The sequence below is a fragment of the Hermetia illucens genome, chromosome 5, assembly GCF_905115235.1.
Source record: "Hermetia illucens chromosome 5, iHerIll2.2.curated.20191125, whole genome shotgun sequence".
Lineage (NCBI taxonomy): Eukaryota > Metazoa > Arthropoda > Insecta > Diptera > Stratiomyidae > Hermetia > Hermetia illucens.
In genome coordinates this window covers 88,496,521-88,516,866 of record NC_051853.1, presented here as the reverse complement: position 1 = coordinate 88,516,866, position 20,346 = coordinate 88,496,521, and the positions used below count along the sequence as shown (strand labels likewise).

Below are 20,346 nucleotides of genomic sequence, written 5' to 3'. Positions count from 1 at the left end.
TCAAATCAAACTTAACCTTTCCATCCACTCCCTCAATATATTCCTTCACTCCTGAAAACTCCTTCTTAATCCGAGTAAACGCAAAACCATAGTCTTCCGAGGTAGAGTCAAATTTACCCCGAAGATGACAGTGGACACAAGAAACCTAAACATTAATTGTGAGGCAGCTTCTATCCCCTTCGTCTATTTCATCAAATGCCTGGGCGTCGACCTGAATTTCCGCTTGTGACCAATTCCCCACGTCAACTCCATCATCCCCAACACCCGTACCGGCTTAATCACCCTATGGCCCATCTTTAAAAGAAATTCCTCAACTCGCCCTGAAATAAAACTATTCTGCTACGTCTGGTGCGACCTCCCCTTACACCAATTACGATTACGCTTATGCGAGAGGAGGTTCTGCCGTTTAGCTACGCCCGATTCTGATCTTTGTTCAAACCAGTTCCTTTATGCATTGGCATACTTTCGACTTCAACCGTATCGACAGATTTCTCTTCAACTTCCTCATTAAGTTGCTCACCGAAACCCAATCTCATGATAACGAGCTAATTCGTTGCTACGCTGCCATACAACTAGACCCCATGGCCAACCCTTCAGGCATTATTCCACTCCCATTGGCATCGTATCTGGAGTGCCTGGGTCATTCCGGAAAGGCTAATAGCTTTTGCCTTACTGTAGTTATTGGTTTTTCCGGATGACCCAGAATACTCCTGATACCCTCCCCGGTGCCGTTGTCAATATGATACGAGTTAGTCTGATAGACTAGCAGATATGTTCGGTGGCATGCTTCTTGCTGGACCAAGTCTAGCCAGCAATGTAATTGTCGCCCTCCTTAATATGTAACTTATACACTAGCTCCTTTGGTTACCGACCACATTGCGTACGGGTACTAAGTCTGTGCCCCGACCTCAGCACAGAACGTGATATTTTGCACAGAACGTAAAGCGAAGATCCACGCATGTTATGCTCCAATTTCATGCGCCCGATCAATTATCATACTCGAAACGGGTCCCAGTTTTGGTTATAACAAAACCTTATTAAAACGGTTTACTGTCTGTCTGTCTGTCTATCCGTCGCTTAAAATTCTGAAGCAAGCTGAACTGGTTTACAGCGAATCGAAAGCGATAGTGGCCGCCCATAGTTAACACACTGTCCCCCCATGGGAGTCATATATATGGTCCTGGTAGCAGGTTCTATTTAAACCTTCGATCCCAGCAGTTGCAAGCAATTACACAACGGAATTCTATTGCACAAAAGTCCTTGTATCTCACTATTTCCACTGTATTTTTCAAATCAAGAACCATGTGGCCAAGGTCTACGACTCTGAGAGACAACAAATAGATATTATCAGTGCAGTCGCGCTGTTTGACGAAAGAAAATATACGGTCATCGAGCCTCCGATCCTGTCTCACTCCATTGTGCCTTCAACGGGACAATATTCGCAGCCCCCTCAGCAGATCTCGAATCGGAACACAGCCGCTCCACTTTTTGTCATCGTTTCCGTCGTCAACAAAGTTTTACTGTCCGCCGCTGCTATATATCCTGGTACTTCACCCACCCATGCCAGCTGCCAGGGCTAAGCAACTATTTATCTCCAGGCTAGCATTCGCAACTCCTACGGACGATGTACTGGAGTACATAAAAAGTAAAGTTGGTTTACTTTCTCCTCAATCCTGTGTCAAACTGACAAAAGACAACAGCACTGACCGAGTGACTGCGTCTTTCAAAATCGCGACGTCCTTGGCAACTCTTCTTTCTGGCCTAAAGGTGTATTCATCAAGCCATACAACCGCATCAATCCGCGGATAAATTTCAGGACAACCCGCCTGCCTCGTCGAGCAATGAAACTTGGCTAGACGATGCTATATTAAATTCCAAACTCCCGGAAGGGTACTCGACTTGCCCCTGTGACAAGGATCGGGATGCCTCTAGTAAGTCAACCGGTAGTGTTTTCCTAATTGCAATAAAAATACGTCTTTCCCTGCTCTGGCTTTCCTTTTGGCTGTGTTGTTCTTCGTGTCTCCCCACCCCACATTTGCCTGAAACATGCACTGCGGAAAAAGTTTCGGCCTGCTAGGGATGACGCCGATCTTGCTCATTTTAAAGCTATTCGCTCCACTGTGAAGTCGATGATTAAAAAATGGCATAAGAGGTGCTTATTGAGCGTTGAAGCCACCCTTGCCCGCAGTAACTTCAAACCCTTTTGGTCCCACACTCGCTATTCTCGTAATCCCACTCAATCTCCCCCTTCTTCTATCAGTTTTGCTGACTCCACTGCCAACTTCCCACAACAATCCTGCGAATTTCACTGCACCTACTCCCCTCCCGTATTTCCTCCCTCAACGATTGCACCCTCTACGCCTCTTCTAACTGCAGACTGTTCCGAATCTCTGGCCATTCCTCTCCCCACGCCTTCACTGGTTGAGTTGCCTATTGGTAATCTTCACCCCAATGTCGGACCTAGCCCCATTGGGCTTCCTAAACCTCTTCCTACTTAACTGTAGTAAATATATTTCCCTCCCACTGGGTATAATCTGCAACAAAAGTCTAGAGGAATGCTAGTTTCCCCATCTCTAAAAAAGGGCCCTGATCATCCCTATCCTCAAGAGCGGAGACCCGTCTTTTGCTGTGAACTTCATCTTTCTTCTCTTCTTGCTCCAAAATCTTTGAGAGATACGTCAACGACTTCCTGACAACGCACTTCCTCATTGTCAAAGAGCAGCATGGTTTCGTGAAGCATAGATCTACGGCTTCAAGCATTTTGGTTTTTACCAACTTCGTTGGTAAATGCTTTAATTCACGACAGTAAATGCTATTTATATTGATTTCTAGAAAGCTCTTGATACGGTTTACTCTCTACTCAATCTGCCTCCCTCGATCATCTCCTGGCTTCCATCCTATCTCTCATACCGTTCCTATAGAGTTTCTTTTCATAGTTACTCATCTGTGGCGTCTCACAAGGCTCTATAATTGCCCCACCCCTGGCCTCCGTCGCGACTCCGCACCCTGAATATCCCTTCCCCGCAATCACCCACCGCACCATCCTTGATATCTGTATCTTTTTCAAGCCCTGTCATGCCTTATGGGCTGTTCCGCCAACTCTGATATTATTTTCCACACTGGCTCTCGTAACACACGTAGTGTGGACATTTTTTAAGTGCCCTTCGTGGAGCTCGAGATTTGTTTTCACTTCCCGATCCCGAGGCTATGCCGGTCCTACAACACCTTACAGTTTGGGTCCTTTAACTCTGTCTCTTTTTTCAGCCTTAAGCGTAAGGTAAGCCATTTATATGCTCTTCCCTCTTAAGACAATATGGAATAAGGAATTTGGTTTTCTGTATATTGTCTTAAATAAATAAATAGAACATTGAACCCCTGGATAGAGAGCGGACACTGGCCTGATTTTGATCGATCAAGATTGTTTATGGGTTTCGGAATAATCTTAGCAATTATCTTCGGAACATGAAGAAGCACCCAAATATACTCCCAGGTACCATTCTCTGCAATCTAGTAGAACAATCCCTTTCTCCGTCCACTAAGAATGATCTCGGATTCCCAGCAAACAAAAACGGCAACGCCTGTACGGAACAGCTTTGCAGGGAGCCCGTTGTTCCGTTTGAGTTGGATTCGTCGATTGCGGTGGCTTGGCATATCATCCATAAGAGAATCTCGATGAAGTGCTGCTCCCGTTCAGCTTCTCTTCGTTTTGAATTCCTTTACAGAACTATCGAAGGGATTACGGCCATTTGTAAGTTCCTTTGTGATGCGGAATATGATAGTGAAATTTTTACCACTGGCGGCTGCTTTTGTGCTGATCTTCAACCTGATCTGCAACCACTTCCGTTGGCTTTTCTCCCTTGCATTTGTATATGGTTTCACACTCTTTAGCAAGAAGGGCCACGGAAATCACTCCTGTAAGCACCATCACGGCCGGTTAAGAAACAGTGCGGTAGGCAGACGCCATCCACAAAGCTATACCATCTTGTTAAGAGCTTCAACCCATATCTCCGTGTCTAAGAGCAGAGCAGGCTACGTTGTACTCATTTGAAGTCGGCGCGAGCTAGAGGTAGGGCCTTCAACATTTGCCATTAGCCAATGTAAGGCCAAAACTCCAAATGTTCACTGCTGCTTCGCTTTGCTCGAAAAAGCTCAACTTTGAGTCGAGCGTCAGTCTAAGGTACTTAACCGTCGGTTTTGCCTCAATTATCAACCCGCCCACCGATATGGCACGACTAGTTCGGGTTTTCCCCATGCACGGCTGAAGCCATGAGCAGGAATCCGCTTACCCGTCGCATCAATATGCTAAGTCTGCTTTGCGCCAATGCGACCGACCAGCCGCGATTCTTCTGTAATGTCAAGTCTTAATAGACTATCGTCGGAAGCTTTCCAGAAGTCCAGCCCTGGGATGCCTTACCTCGACTTGACTTCATACCTCGGACCGTCTAGCATCTTATAGAGCAGCGAGCTGTTTCTCAGATAATTGCTCAACATCCGAAACAGGTAGCTCGGTACATGGAATGTATTGTCTTGGGTGCCTAGAATGTCTTTCTATCTCACGGATGCCATGAAGATAAGTCTCCGGCAGTGTGAGTCACTTCGGCGAGTCTACTTCTAATGAGGTTTTCGAGCACTTTTTCGGCCATGCCAAGCATACAGGCATGCAGACGACAGATTAGGGTCGCCTTTCCCTTTCCTAGTCTGCGCAAGCCTCGCCACCTTCCATCGGAAAAGGGCCCTCTAATAAGAGGATACCATCGAGTCCTGGCGCCTTCTTGTTTTGTCTCCCCAACTTTTTTATAGAGAAAAATGAGCAGTCCTTGCGGTTTCTGAACCAGTGTAGCTACCAGCAGTTCAAAGTTGGGAAGTGTCTTTGTCCTACTAACTTGCGCCCCAATGTAATATCATATAACTTTAGGCACACATGTTATACACAATAGAATAAAAATCGGGGATTTCAACTAAATTACCTTTTCATTTAAATCTTATTGCTCCTAGGCTGGGGATTTTCCGAGGTCATGGTCGGGTAGAATTGAATCAATATTCGTTAGGTTCCTTTGTCACTAATCCTTGCTTCGTTGATGATTATAGCTTGGTCTCGAAACACCTCCACACCATAAGGTGTGAATATTATGTAGAAGCATAAAAGTGAAAGGAAAAGAAATGCTTCTGTATTGCCTGCAATCTTTCAGAATTTCAAATGGCTTGAAGAGATTGCACAATTCAACAGCACACCTAATAGGTAATGTTAGTAATTATCCTGAATCGCTTTTTGATTTTGATTTACTGAATTATAACAGGAAGGGGCATAAGGGAGAGCAGACTTCTTAGAGTTCGTTCAATTTACATGGATTGAAATTAAAGTTCCATTTCAATATTGCTGGAAGTAGTTATAAGATCAGGTATTCCAAAGCATTGTATGTTAACTATAAAATTAGTGAAGCCACCCGGTGAATGCTACTGATCTCTTTAAAGATTCGTTAACAAGTGTTAGGAGAGACGAAATGTATACAAATTCAGCCTTTGGATTGACAACCTCATGAATGCATACCTTCTATTCAAAAGTCAAGGGTTTCGTCAGTTCTTGTATGTACTACGCACTTAAATTCAAAAAATCCCGAGCCCTTTACCTTTCTTATCCGCTTATCTACCAAATAACGTGTCCTCAGAACAATGCAATGTTGAATATATGGCGCACAACCCTTCGAGCAACACAAGTCACATTGTTGTACGACAAAGCAGTGCATTTGCAACAGCGCACTTGAACTCCAATTGGAACTGCGCAACCGAGCAAGGACCTGCCGTCTCCTCGGCAGCGTCATGTAGTAATGACAATTGAAAATTTGATATCTTCTAAATATTTACGCCTAACAGACATACCTGCGTACACATAGAATCATTTACTGCCTGTCGTCAGCCATCTTCTGCACTGAAACACAAAAAGCAACAAAGCGGCAGGATTACATACCCCAATATAAAATTCAATACAGACGGTTCCGTTTACGAAGCGTACCACAAACCTAATCCTATGTACAACGACGGAATGGAATCCTGAAAACCTTTATACAAAATACAGAGCACTTCCCAGTCCTGATAGCAGGACAACATCCAGGAGCACGAAGGGGAGAGGAGTCGAAAATTCAAGCAGAATCAAGAGGGTGAGGATTTTTCACGATGGTACATAATTTAAGTTGCTCTCTCGGTATCAAAATGAGGGCGATAAGAATGAGAATGATAATGCCTGTGAGTACGTTGGAAATTCTACAAACTGGCGAAAACTGAACGAAAAATGTGGAAGGACTGGTGTTCTCTGTATTCTAGGATCCTAGGGATGCACGCAGAGACCGTTGCCGGATCAATAAAATTCTTCACATGGTGCTTTGAATGGATGCTCCCAGTGATGGTGATAAGGTTTTTGTATATTTGTGGAAAATGCGCAGCATCCTTTGTTTTCCCATGCCAGTGTGGAATGTGTTATTGTTTTCATACAGTGCTACACAAAAATTATTAGCAAACCATAATAATAAAAATACGTCTAGAAAATGTCTTCCAGTGTATACACTTTAACTTTGATTTTTGCCGTATTATATTGGAGACGATTCTATTTAAGAGAAGGGAAAGCACATGACAATGATGGATGTAAAAAGAAGACTTAATTTGGCAGGCATTAAAGACATGTTTTTTAAACGAGTTTAGGAGGTCGAAACAACTCGTCCTATCTTCATTCTACGCCAGGGTGCGCGCAACCAAAAATTCAGAATTCACATGATGTATATTAGATTAGTAACTATTTGGAGTCTCAATGTTATTTGTCATATGGTTGGTATTCACCACTTGGAAGGGTATAGCGCGTCAACCGCATCAGTGCGCATCGTATACGGTCTACTGAAATGCGCCTCAACTCCTTCCAGGACTTCTCGACGCGCACACCACTCCGCCACTGTCGTTCGCCAAGTGTTCTTGGAGCGATCCATTCGTCGGCCATCTTGAAGTAATGTAATGGAGTTGTTACCCCCTTCTTAATGTGTGACCTATCAATTGCTATTTCCGCCTTCTGATCACATCATCCACAGATCACGAACTTGTGTGCGACTAAGTTCTTCGTTTGAAATAGTTTCAGGCCAGCGTAGCCCTGATGGCACGTCGCAGACAGATGTTGATAAAAACATGAAGGTTTTGGGTAACAATTGTGATCACTTTCAGTGTGCTGCTTCCATATATCAACACTGAAAGTCCATTAGCACAGAATGGTTCAACTTGATCTTAGTGTCGAGATAAGGACACTGCGATGATCTGTCTAACTGAGAACCTTGATTTTCTTGGTATTTGCCTCTCTTTATATTTCACCAGCATAGTCCAGTATTTGTTAACCGGTTCTTATTCTTCTTTTTCAGCTTTTGTCTCGTTCACAATGGGGGTCGCCTCGTCTTGATAAGTTGTGCCATTTTATTCTATTAAAAGTCTGATCAAACCGCTAACCTATCTAGTCTATCAAACCATCGTTATTTCGGCCGGTCTTTTGGTCTTTTACCATCGTCCTCGATGTGCAGACCCATCATGCAGAAACTGACAGAGATACGAAGCATTGAGCATACCAGATAAGTTTGTGTGACCCACGATCACACGACTTCTCTAGATCCAAAAATATAATGTAAAGAGGGTGATAGTATTCACAGTGTTTGTGCAGCGTCAATTGTTCTCTAATTCTTGACAAATCTGGCTTCATTTATGGTTATTTCAACGATGTCGCGAATACTGTTTTCAAGAATGCGTTCAAAGATCTTCATGGTAAGAAACAGAAACCGGATCGGACAATAATTTTTCTTTTTCCATATTTGAAAGGTGCTGCTTTCTAGCCAGTCAGATGGTAGGAAGGTAGAACCTTCCTTAATAACGCGATTGAGGAACTCATTGAGCCATAATATCGGGTCCTACTTCTTCGCTTTTAAGGGCTTACATGCGATGTTGTCAGGTCTTGTTGCTTTCAACGATTTCATTCGTTTTATTGCTTCCTCGACTTCACTGGCCTGGCAGGTGGAATTGTTCTAAATGTCGGCAGGGCTTGCGGAAGTGGAGCTTCCATTGAAATTTTCATGCAATGTGCTCCCCATTGATTCGTCGATCGGTAAGCAGAATACCGTTCTTGCCACTAACGCATCAAAGTGTTCGATACTCTGTGTGTGTTGCTCTCGGCTTTTGACAGGTCGGTACAGATTATCCTCACCGTCGCGAGTATCCAATTTATTGTTAAAATTTTGCTAATGGACCGCTGCCAATTGGCCAGCATTTTATTGTTGGGAAACTCGGACCTTCATTTGGAAGTCGTCATTCCAAAGCCAAGTATTTCGGTTGATGAACCGCTTTCCAAGCTTGGTGACTCCCAATGTCGCATAGGGCGCTTTGTGAATCATATTTTTCAGTCGGTTCTACAATTCGTGAATATTTGTAACGATTGGTATATTAATCACGCAATGGTGGCCTGATTCACAAGACGGCAATCAATGGCCGATGTTAAGGTACGATGGTTAAGTAAAAGAGATGGAGCATTTCTGGAATCTACTCCCCTTCCTCAAAAACCAAACCAAGCCTTCTTTTGGAGGCCACGAATAGATTTGGTGTGCCCAACCTCTGTTTGTTATTTGGATTCTCATAATTGACTTTGGCAGAGAGAAGTTATTGACATAGATTACGGGGCGAATGAGTTCCACGCACAAAGTTAAGCCCTGTCTTCAAACTGCCCGTAGGAAACTATTGTTCCAATCTGCTTCAAATCGCATGACCATTATTTGATATTGATAGAATTTTGAAAATGACAGTTACGTCCGGTTAAATTGAAAACCTTATTGTTACATTAAACCCGCTTTTGATCGCAAGTGATGATGCGATTTTGAAAAGGTTAATATTTATTTCTCATTTTTCGAAAGTTTTCTTTTAAAAATGCACCATTTCGCTAGATCGCTAGTTTTCCCCTGTCGACCAGTCGGATCGCGGAGACGACCCATGTTGAATTTGCAGTAAGTCCCTCTCTTGTTGCTCTAAGATGCAACAGCAAAACGCAAGGTCGTCAGATGATATTTCCTTTCGGGATTGATATAAGCACCTCCTCCGTTACGCACATTCCAAGGGGGATTTCTAAATTTACTGGTGGTGGCAGTATGGTATCTTGTTTACATGTTTGTAGCTGAACAGTTGAAATCCAAGTGGCCTTCTAGTAGCCCCAGTGCTTGAACGGTGTTCCACTGATGACTAGGCGGTGAAAGTTGATGAAATTTGTAGCTTTCTACTGTTGTCATTCAAGTCAATGATTTCGCTGTTAGGAATCCTCTTCTAATTTGCATGCAATTGCCCACAGAAAACATCCTTCCCACCTATATAGGAAACTTTCATTGGTGTGTAACGCTGCATAATTGTACTACTTCTGAAACCCGAGCGGAAACTCGCACTGAAGATCCTTTTCGCAGTAGCCGTCAGCAACCGTTCGACATCGAATTCACATCTGCTACCAGTCGCTTTCCAAACAACAAAAGTACAATGTCAAAGGTGTTTCCAGCTTATATTTCGGAAATTCTGGCTCTAGTTGGAGAAAGCGACCATTCTTGGACGTTTCGCATATTCCAGAAACCATTGCAGACTGTTTTGGAAGGTCACAGCTGTCAGATTAATTGCTATTCGAGGAGCTGTTGATATATATTTATCTCTTTAGTGCGCTTTTTCAACAAGGAATATTTCAAGTCTATTGCAAAATCCCACTTCAAAGGGTTTAAAGCGCATTTTATATCTTCGTAATAAAGCGCCATTCCCGGATGGCTCAAGTGGTTAGAGCGCTGGGCTATCGTAGCAGAAGGTCGCGGTTCAAATCTCACTCAGTCGACTCAGCTGTGAATGAGTGCCTGAGTTGAATCGGTATAGTAAATTCGGGCAAGCGCAATGCTGACTAAATGGCCGCCCACTGTAGTGTATGGTAAATGGTCTAACGCACTTCAAGGCCCTGATCCAATATGGAGTTTTGCGCCAATTATTATTACTATTATAATGAAGCGCCAACAGGGCCTATACAAATCAAATAAGTTTTGCTGGGAAAAGTATAAATAAAGTGCAGTTGAAGCTACTGCACTATGCTAAATTCGTCATGATCTGGCTTGATAGATGCCCCCGATAGGACGACCAACAAAATTCCATTGACTTTAGTTGCCCACGCACTGTCACCTTATGGCTATTTTCATGACGCACCCCATTAAAAAAGTCAAAAGATTTGACGATGCCGCTTATTTTTTTACCAGATGAGGAAGCGGTTCACAACTGTCGTCGCATTGATGGACGCCTCAAAACTAAACTCTATTGCTATATTGTCCGCTCTGTGATTCTCAATGATTCCGAGTGTTTGCCGCCCACCAGAAATTGTGAACACCGTTTCTCGGGAAATTAAATACCTGCTATCGATATAGGGTTGCACCCATTATATTCAAATTACGGAGGGCTTACAGGAACTTCATACGGACCAAGCCTATGACCAAAGAAAAATCTGAATCCGATCTAGACGAGTCGGTACTGCTAGTAAAAAGTTGGAAAGCTCAAGACGAGAGGAGACTGAAGTATCGGACAAGGACGTTTGTGTTTTCAATTCCGGAACTCGGTGCGCAGTGAAGCCATAATTTCACTTTGTACACATTTTATTCTCTAATACGTGGAAGCCTTAAGATATACTCTTTTATAAACCCACCACCACGTTTCAAGAAAGATGAAATTTTATATGTGGTTTGGAAAGGATTGAAAAAGAGGAATCTGATACTTCAGTAGCTGTAAGTGACGACAACGAACGCATTTCATTACAAATGTAAGCATATATATAAAATGCTTTGTAATGATTTCAGAACTTGACAAGAATATGAAGATATAAATTTCCACTCTCTTTCGCAATTTTCTCCCTCGAAATCTATTACTGGTACTCTCGATTAAACTGTTCGTTATAGTTCAAGTTCAAGTTCAAAATTTCTGACGAAACTTTCTAAAAGCACCTACTTTTATCGTGATTCTGCATTCTTGTTTGCACAGTTACGTCCTTGTGGTTTATCGTGAGTATCCGTCATTTAGGCCTAACCCCACCTTCTTATTATGACAGGGATTGATTTTGTGATGTGTCCGGATAGCTGAATGGTTAGAGCACAAGGCTGTCGTTCGGAAGGTCGCGGTTCAAACCTCACTGGTGACAGTGGGATTTGTGCCGTGATTCGACGTCGGATACTAGTCAGCTCAGCAGGATCAAATCAGCGTAATAACCTCGGGCGGGTGCATTGCAGACCAGATTGACTCCTATAGGGTACTGTAATCCTCCTACCGCCGAATTAAGTTCTCTAGCACACTTATTGATTTTGTGATGGCCGGTAGAGTCCCGCTGTGACAAGAAACAACGGTGCCAGTCTATACTGAGTGCTTCGCTCAGCGTTCATATTGATTGGTTTCTGGAGTATGGAGGCTCAAGCAAGAATTCGAATGATATAAGCTAGACATTATGGAGGATACTCCTCTTGCAGCAATCTGCTTTTGATGCACTGGGAAGCCAAGTAGTAGCAGACGCGAACCCGACACCGAATCTTTTATGATGGCCACCGCAAAGTGCGCTCTTTTGATCTGGGACCCGGTTTCTGGTACGATTCTGACTGCATCACAGTTCAGGTTAAGGAGCATCATAATTATAAAGTACTACCCTTCATCGGACATTTCCGATAGATTGGAGAAGAACGCTTTCTATGAGCAATGACCCGCAGTCCAGGGAGGCTCCCCAAAGGTGACATTGTGATCGTAATAGGTGATGTTGGACATATGGAGAAAAATGATTTTGACGACCATAACGGTAATAGTCGGGAGTTTGTGGATTAATGCAGCTTCCACCATTATCGCTGCTTACGTGCTGCGTCCTCCACTTTTCGTAGGGTTGGAAAACTACGAGCCACTAATTTCAACGTCGACGGCTTTTTTGATCCAGTTGTCGCTTGACAGTGGGAAAGCTATCTTGCAGATCGGACGGCAGATACATTGAGATACCTGAAAGTACCGATGAGCATTGGGTCGCCATTAAAAAACCTCTTTTCTCGAGTGCTATGCAGGTCGTCGGCCACGTCATAAGATTTGGCTGACTGCGGAATCGTGGCAGCGGATCGATGAATGGGAGGGGTTGTAGGCTCTGTTGAGCGTCGCAAGTATGTCGGGCCTAACACTCCCGAACTCCAATAATGAGCAGAATCCCGAAAATTGGAGCAGCCTGGCTTCCGCTCCGGATCTTCCTACGATGACCACATCGACACTCCGCGGATCAGTTGCGCGGAGTTTAGAACTTCGTTTCATCTGTTCTTGATGAATTTCGGAAAGGCTTTCGTCGGCATGAGCATGTTGTATATCTAGCATCCTCTGGGCCGGAGAGGGTTTCCTGATAAACTAAAAGCTATTATGAGAGCTACATATGATGGCGTAAAGAATTAATTATTATTGAGATTAAATTTGAGGTCCAAAGCGGAGTCTTATTTGTTTATGTTATCGGTGATGTTCTTCATGTCTGGTGCCCTCTGCAGCAGCACACGTACTATACTTGTGACGTCTGTTTTCCCTCTCACCAGGTCGTGGACCTCAGCTCAATGGTTCCGGAAATGGAGAGAGTTCCTCTCCTTTCCAGAGAGTTGTCGTTAGAGTTGTACTGATGCCAAACACTAACAAAACCAAATTTCTCAGTGTGATGGGTAATCGCGCTATCTCTATCTGCATTAATAGGCAGATCATCACAAGGTCGACCAAATTGTATATCTAGGGGGCGTAGTTTCGTGCGTCCTTAGCACTGAACTGAATGTCTCCCGGTGCATTAATAGCGCTATATCATTGCCTTGTTTGAAATCTAGAAATGCAGTTATATCAACTCAAAGATTAAGTGGAGATTGTTCTATGGTGGTGTTCTTTCTGTGTTGCTATATGGGCGTAGTACATGGAAAGCGATCACCACCGTCACTCGACAACTCCAAACCTTCGTCAACACTTGTCTGCGGCATATCATCAAAGTACGCTCGCCTGATACTATTCCAAGCAATGAAGTTCATCGGCGTACAAGGCTACTACCTGGATGCTATATTAAACGAATGTGTGTGTGAAGGGAGACGTGGCAGTTGATAGGTCACAACTTTATTGCTGGCTATGCCATGCAAAGGGATCCACTCTCCCAAGATGGCCTAAGAGCTACGTGCAAATAGAATAGTTCTGGACTGAAATACTCTTATACAATAGGTACACAAAAGCCGTCGGACCTGGCTTCGGGTTTTCGACACGGTGTAGTTAATTTGTTGATTTTAACTCTGTGGAGATAGAATGGCAATATCATCAGCGACGCGACTCAAATACAAGCAAGATGGGTTCCGTATTTTTAAGACCTCCTGAATCTAACGACGACAAATATCCATCCCTTTGTTATTCCGGATGATCGTAATGGAGAACAAGTGGCCAAACCTCCGACTTTCTTCGAAGTAAGGGAAGCTTGCACCCCAGTCGAGCTCTTATGAGTGGGAGGAGCAGAGCTTACCAGTCAATTCTACAACAGGGTGATAATCTGTGTTGGGAGTTACAGGTGATCTTATTGCCGCGCCCTTGCTACAAGGGACTGACGAATATTATAGGCTACTGAGAGAGTATACAGACAACATCATCGGGGAATACCAAGGTGACTTCAGATCCGGACGATCGAGAACGGACCAGTTAGTCACAGTGAAGCGGGTGCTTAAAAAGTGCTGGGAATATGACATCGATGTGCATCAACTGCTCGTTGACTTCTGTCAGGCGTTCGATAGTGTAAATTATAATGCTCCCTACAGAGTAATGATCGAGCTAAAAATCCTACCGAAACTAGTCTGGCTAGTGAAAGAAACAAATGAACTGACGCAAAGCTACCCAACAGTGTCAGGACATCAGAGAAGGGATGGTATCACCCCCACTCTCTTTGAACTGGAAGTGTTCGAGAACTTTGAGTTAGCATCAAGTGAAGTGAGATTCAGGGTCAATTAATCCAAAACGAAATACATGACCCAAACTCGAAAGGCGCCTGCTAGTATCCAGAACGTTGCAATGGACGAACATAATTTCCAACAGGTGAACCAATTCGTCCAGAGTAGGACTCCTAACTCTCGAAGGACAAAGGCACATTTTATGCGGTCTTCCTCATAATGAGTTCAACAAAAGTACACAGACCCAATAAACTAGATAAGACTTGGACCTTGACGGAAACGTCGGAAAAACGATATTTTGGAGAGAAAAATCCTCCGAAAGACTTTCGGAGCCGTAAAGGAAGGAGATACCTGGCGATTCAGATACAGTTATTAATTGTATGAATTATTTGACGACCAACCAGCATTGATTCTAATTAAAATCCAGAAATTACTATAGGCTGGCTACATCGAACGAATTCACGAGGAAAGGATTCCGATACGAATGCTGAAAGGCAGAGCCGATGGTAGCCAACCAAAAGGGCAGCCAAGTAAACGCGGACTGCAGGTCAATTCTAAGGTTTTCTAATGGCAAAACCCGGTCTTTGATTCGAGATAATTGGTGACAATGCATCTGGGAGGACACGGCTCAATTTGTGTTCTAGCGCCATCGAAGAAATTAATTCATTCGCTCACTCTGCCAGATACTTCCCTAACGGGGCAACGATTTTAGAAATAAGTTACGTTACTAGTAAAAAAGTCAGAGCTATAACTTTTTGCAATGAATCGGAAAGACGAGCAAAGAGATTTTAAATAAATTAAAAAGACATAAACTTACAACCCTAGTGTCGAAGTGAGGTTATATAAGTCGAATAAAAGTCACCTGAAGACCTACTTGTTCTCTGCAACATGCGGAGGAACACCAGATGATTTACTCTTTTCACCGATCTAAACCGACAAATACGATATATTTTTCATTCTTGCTGATTTGCTATCAGGGAGCATACGAAGGCGAAGATTGTGTTGAACAAACAATATTACATACTTAATTTGTATTATATAATTTCCACTCCTTTCCTCTATTATAAAAATGTTCTTCAAAACGCGCCATTAAATCATTTCTACCCAAAAGTGTCACAAACACTAAATCACATACTGTATTTATATCTACCCCATCCATTTTCCGCCCACAATTCGCAGGGAACTCTAGTCTCGAGTGGTTGACTTGTGAGTGTTACAGGGTTTTCCCCTGCACGTTCATTGGATGCTGTTCTGGTCCTTGTTCGGGCCCCGTGCGATGCTGCGCTCAATCCAGATGAATGCTTTTTCTCTGATTCTTGTTTTGAATCCTGACGAAGGATCTGTGTGCTCCGATTTTCGAACTGTGCAGCTCCAATTCTCATTTCCAGTTCGCGGGCGCTAAACTGAACGCACATTTTCTTGTAGTGCTTTAGATTCGGTTGTAATTTGAAAATTTTCTTGCTGCTGTGAATGGTGTGAAGTGAATTCTTTAGATTTAATTGAAACTGAGTATTTTGGGGTTTTATTTTCGCGGGGTTGAAATCCTAATCAAATGTAGATACATAATATCCAATTTCGGTGGAATAGCTTCTCTTGAGGCGGGCAGGGTTCAGTAATAGGACATCTGAAGTGGTGGAGCAGTCGCTGAAAAGTTCAGCGCTTGAGTGCATAATTTTCAGTTTAATCAAACGGAGGTCACTAGGTCGTTCGACTGGCCAATGGCCTAAGTGGGACTCCACCCCACTTTCACACTATCTACGTTTCTTAATAACAAAACTATTCTAAATTTCATTTGCTCCATGCAACCATCCCTAGCGAAAATATTTTAACGAATGTGAAAGTACTCAACGACTCACTCCCCTTGCTTTTTGGGGAAATCTTATCGACCTTGGGGAAATTGCTATCATTATTATTTTCCATATTCCGGAGATCTAAAGACTTCACATCGCACTTTCCAGTTACATCGAAATCGAGACGTCCGTTGGCATAGACTCCCTTTTAAGTGAATATTCAGCCAAAGTTTGCGGGACCCACGAAGTAAATGCCCAAAATATTCTTGAAAATGTGATAACGAACCGAAAAAGAAATTGGAAAGCTCAAGTGAACGAGTTTCTTGCTCAGTTCGGCGTGAAGCTTAGTGCGCGCGTAGAGATTTCAGTGTTTTATCGTCGCGTGGAAAATCAGTGAGCTCGTAAAAGGAAACCGATTTTCTCGGGAAGCATTGGTCTAGGGAAATTGAGATGGGTGGTGGTGAAGTAAAAGTCGCGACAGTGGATGTAGAAAGCAGCGATAACATGGCAACACTACCTGTTTCCCGAGCCCATACGGGTGGAAGCAGCGATAGCGCTGAGAAGAACAATGCGGCCAACAAGGAAATGGAGCTGAAGAACGTTATGCCGCAACCTTTGCAAAGGTACGTTTGGTAAATGTAGGTTTTAATGGAAAATTCGCCACTTGACGTCTGCTTCAAAGCATATTCAGATTTTTCGTGGAGCACTTCCAAAACTTTTTCACTACCTAAACCTCCATATTTTCGATACTTCGCTGAGTGAGTGCTTCTACACTAAAAGCAACAAATTGGCTCATTTCCAACTGAAAAATCTACAATTTTTCTTTGTTTGTGGTTTGTGGTGCCATGCGTGACAGGTATGCAATATTTAAATTCGAATATGCGAATGCTCGGAAAAATGGCGGCAACTTTTTCGTAGCTCGCGGTTTGGTGAGCATTAGAAGGAGCTCCTTGGAAGGTGTGTAGATCTATGGGAAGAAAATAGATTGTGCGTACAAATGGCCATAAAAGGAAGATTTGATAGGGACTGGGAGGTGAGATGAAGTAAAGGGACAGGTATCCCGTATTCCCACTATTTAATGGTTTTTCTATGTAAATAATGAACTTCGCCTGGTTGTTGAACTCGTCTAGAATCAAAGAGTGGGACGCAACGACCTCAAGATGCTTCTTTGTTATCATCATCTGCTTCATCGAAGCCAGACTGTCATTTATTATGCGAACACAAAGAAACATTCTCCTCTTTGCAGCACGTTGGCGGTCCATTGTCAATGGCATATTGTGCAAGGCTCACTTCGAATGTTACTTGGATACACATTTTAATTACATGTCGGGATGCCACTTGACAGAAAATTAGAACCTTTATATCCTCCATGGCATAGTTCTTGTTAAGGAGAATCCTTGAATTCTGTAATTATTGAATGCTATTAATGTCTTAATGTGGGGTACCCCCTAAATTTTCTTTCAAAACATTTTACATTTATTCAGAATTGTCAACTGTAATAGTTGGAATCAAATCATTTCAACATCCGTTCAACTTTATTTAGGTACCCGACATATTTTTGGGGTTTATTGTTTTCCACTTGGTCCTTCTTCCATGAGCAGTATATGAAGTTTTCCCTAATGTGCGGCTTTGAAATTTATTTATAATTTATTCCCACATCAATAATTTTTAAGTCCTTTGGGATAGATACTAATAGCCAAATGCTAACAGCTTGCATTTCGATGAGCAGGAAATATCTTTTTTCCTATTTTGAAAAGGCCGCAAATGCAATATTAGTAGAATGTAAGTCTCCAATTGTTCCGAAACATCACCGAGTTCCTATGCATCCATATGCATACGTCGTAACAGAAACGAGCATAAGTATATCCCCCTTGAAATTTAGCGCTAGCTATGGGAATGTATTGCGGAAGCTTCTTTATACCAGAATTTGCAGCATAAAAATAGAACAGACGTGATTGTTAAAGAAAGCAAGAAAACTGTAAATCAAACTGGTCAGATTTTCCTACTAAATATTATAACTAATCCGTTTGTAATGAACCAAGTTTTTTGGTTTTTTTTTCTTTTGCAATAGAATGAGTCAATGCGCTTACGCACTGAGCGCTCCGTTCCCGCTCCTGGTAAACTATCGGACTTCCAACTAAATATTTACGTGTCCTGCCTAATCTACACCGTTTTATACATTACTTTGAGTTAGTCTTTTCACTCTTAAGTCAGAAAGTTATTTTATTAGATCAAAGAAACGCCTGCCACCCCGTCCCTCTGATAATCGAGCTCAATCTTCATCGTGATGAGAAGAACCCGAACCTAATGCGTAACATGGCTTTGTTTATCTAAAAAACTGCCCCGGGACAGCCCACCTGTGTCACAGAGTTGCTGCGAATCGTACCTTCCGCGAGGAAGCAAAGTCTAATTAGCACCATCCATCACCCCAATGCAAAACACATAGCTAAGGTATCGTGTTTTGCCGACCTTGTGGAGGTAAAACTTAACAAAGTCTATATTCCCCATCGATTTCACCATGTTTCCGTTCCAACCATGCGCTCAGATTTCCGACGAGTAGCGCAACCCATCTGCTTCATCACTCGTTTCCCAAAGTAATTCCCTTCAAGTGTATGTCGCCGTTCCTCTCGAGGAACCACTTCTCTTCTATTTTTTTCCTTGCTCTCGTAGATCATATTTCGTTTTTCAGCAAGGAGGGCGACAGTAACTACTCCTGTGATTATATCACGACCGACCGACAGTACGGTAGGCAGATGTCAACAGCAAAAATTGCTTACGATCAACCTCCTTGGTATAGGACAAAATAGATCGCAATGCGCTAAGGAAAACGTCCGTCAACAGCGAACTTTGCTTTTCTTTATAGCGGTGGAGAGTCTTCTTTTAGCTGGTCGGCACTCTTTTATACTGGTGCATTCTTCCTTTCGATCATTTGAACGCTACCCTAAACGCCCGAGCTTGCAACCCTCCTACCGCTATTCACCAATGTGCTGAAGGCTTTTCACGGCTACCTGCCCTCTGGGACATGAAAGTCTCCCAGGCTGTTGTTTTCAGGTTTACAACTGAGTTTCTGACACTATCAGCTGCAGCTTCAGTTCAGACAAATGTCCTCACGTTTACTTTACCGGCATTCAATGCGCAAGAGATAGTGTCGACTACTTAGAACGCCACTCATTGATGGTCGACCGTTAAAAACTCTTCCAGGACTCGGCATCCCTCTAGCGGTGATCCTAGTGATTTCGACGCGTCGGATCCAGTTCCAAATCCTGATGGTCGCGCTATCAGATGTCCCGAAGTTGATTTCTCGTTCCTGTTCTATTCGCTAATCAGTTTTTAACTCTGCGGTATGTTGGACTATAACTTGGATGTAAATCATGCTACCTCCGTGTTAGGCATTTCGCTCTGAAGGCCGGGCACCACTCCGAATTTCTACTATGTGTAACACTGTCATTAGATAGCCGTGGTCCCTATAGAGAATGTAACTCTTCCTACCCTATCAGATCCAAACACCTGCCGTCTTATATTTTACCCAATCAATTTTGTTTTGCTACCAAAACGTTTCCTCTCATATTGTTTGGCAATTGTAACTGCCACGGTTTTTGACGTCCACAACCCTCAGGGCATTCCTTCTTTAAGACAATCAAATTTCACATTCTAAAGAGCACATGTTCTATAATAGAAGCCAAAACCATTTTTCCCAGCAGTTCATCATTTACCACTAATGGAGCAGGTTCAGCAGTTTTTGGGCTAAGAAGCTCAGAGGTATGGCCTACTCCAAAAGAGTTATTGCAAACTGATTCATTTCACTCGACAACTAGACGAACATCAAAGTACTCAAAGCGGAATAACTACGCTTTTTGCCCTGCTTTCAGCAAAAGTATCGCTAAGATAACAAAGAAATAAGAGAATCTCGAAAGCATGGTCAACATGAAGCATGCTAGCTCCTCTTTCTATGACAATACCTTCTCCCCGACTCTTCTTTCTTTTTTTTTTATTAGCTTTTAAGTGCATGCAGAGAGCTCTACCAAGGAAGGACATTCTGGGGTAAATAATTGCTAATATCAGAGCAACTGATGTTGCGCGCTTCATCGACATTAAATCTCTGAACAAATTGAAGCCTAAAGTGATGTCCGACGGAGTTGCACTCTGTCACGGATCCATTTTTATTACTTATATTATTCATTCATTCTACCCTGCGCGGGGGACGAATTACATTGATGACTTCTACTAGCTCCCTTACCGAATCTTGGCCAAATGGCCCTTTCTTTGTTTATCATGTGGGAAATGGCCCCCACTGTTTCGAAATTCCAACGAATTTCGGGGAATTCAGAAGCCTTCTCGCCTCTAATCAAACCTTCAGATTTCGTGCAGTCCCTTCCTGGTAATTGAAGATATCGAGAAGGCAACCTGGTCAACTAGCGCTTCAGGTTCATCTTCCTTTTCCCGCAAAGAAAGTGTTTGTTTTTTAATGACCGTGGGCACGGCACGACACGTAACGGCACACCACTCGATCACACTACCCTATAAGCGGCAATGTGGTCAGCATTGTGCTCGCCTGAGATTATTACCCTGATTTGACTCAGGTA

The 20,346-nt window shown here is 43.1% G+C and overlaps 1 protein-coding gene across 14 annotated transcripts in view; it reads left to right on the top strand.

The window, feature by feature from the left end:
- LOC119656594 (proton channel OtopLc) overlaps positions 1–20,346 on the top strand; it is a 156,257-nt gene that overhangs the window by 86,283 nt on the left and 49,628 nt on the right. Inside the window, exons 1-2 of one of the 14 annotated variants that reach the window (XM_038063017.1) lie at positions 15,295–15,446; positions 15,932–16,386. The exons of 11 other annotated variants lie outside the window; for them this stretch is intronic. In XM_038063017.1, the coding sequence (XP_037918945.1) occupies positions 16,214–16,386 (173 nt within the window). In that variant the 5' untranslated portion in view covers positions 15,295–15,446; positions 15,932–16,213. Of the gene's footprint in view, positions 1–15,294; positions 15,454–15,931; positions 16,387–20,346 lie in introns of those variants that run through there. 2 more of the 14 variants (XM_038063019.1, XM_038063018.1) reach the window with 2 other exon arrangements.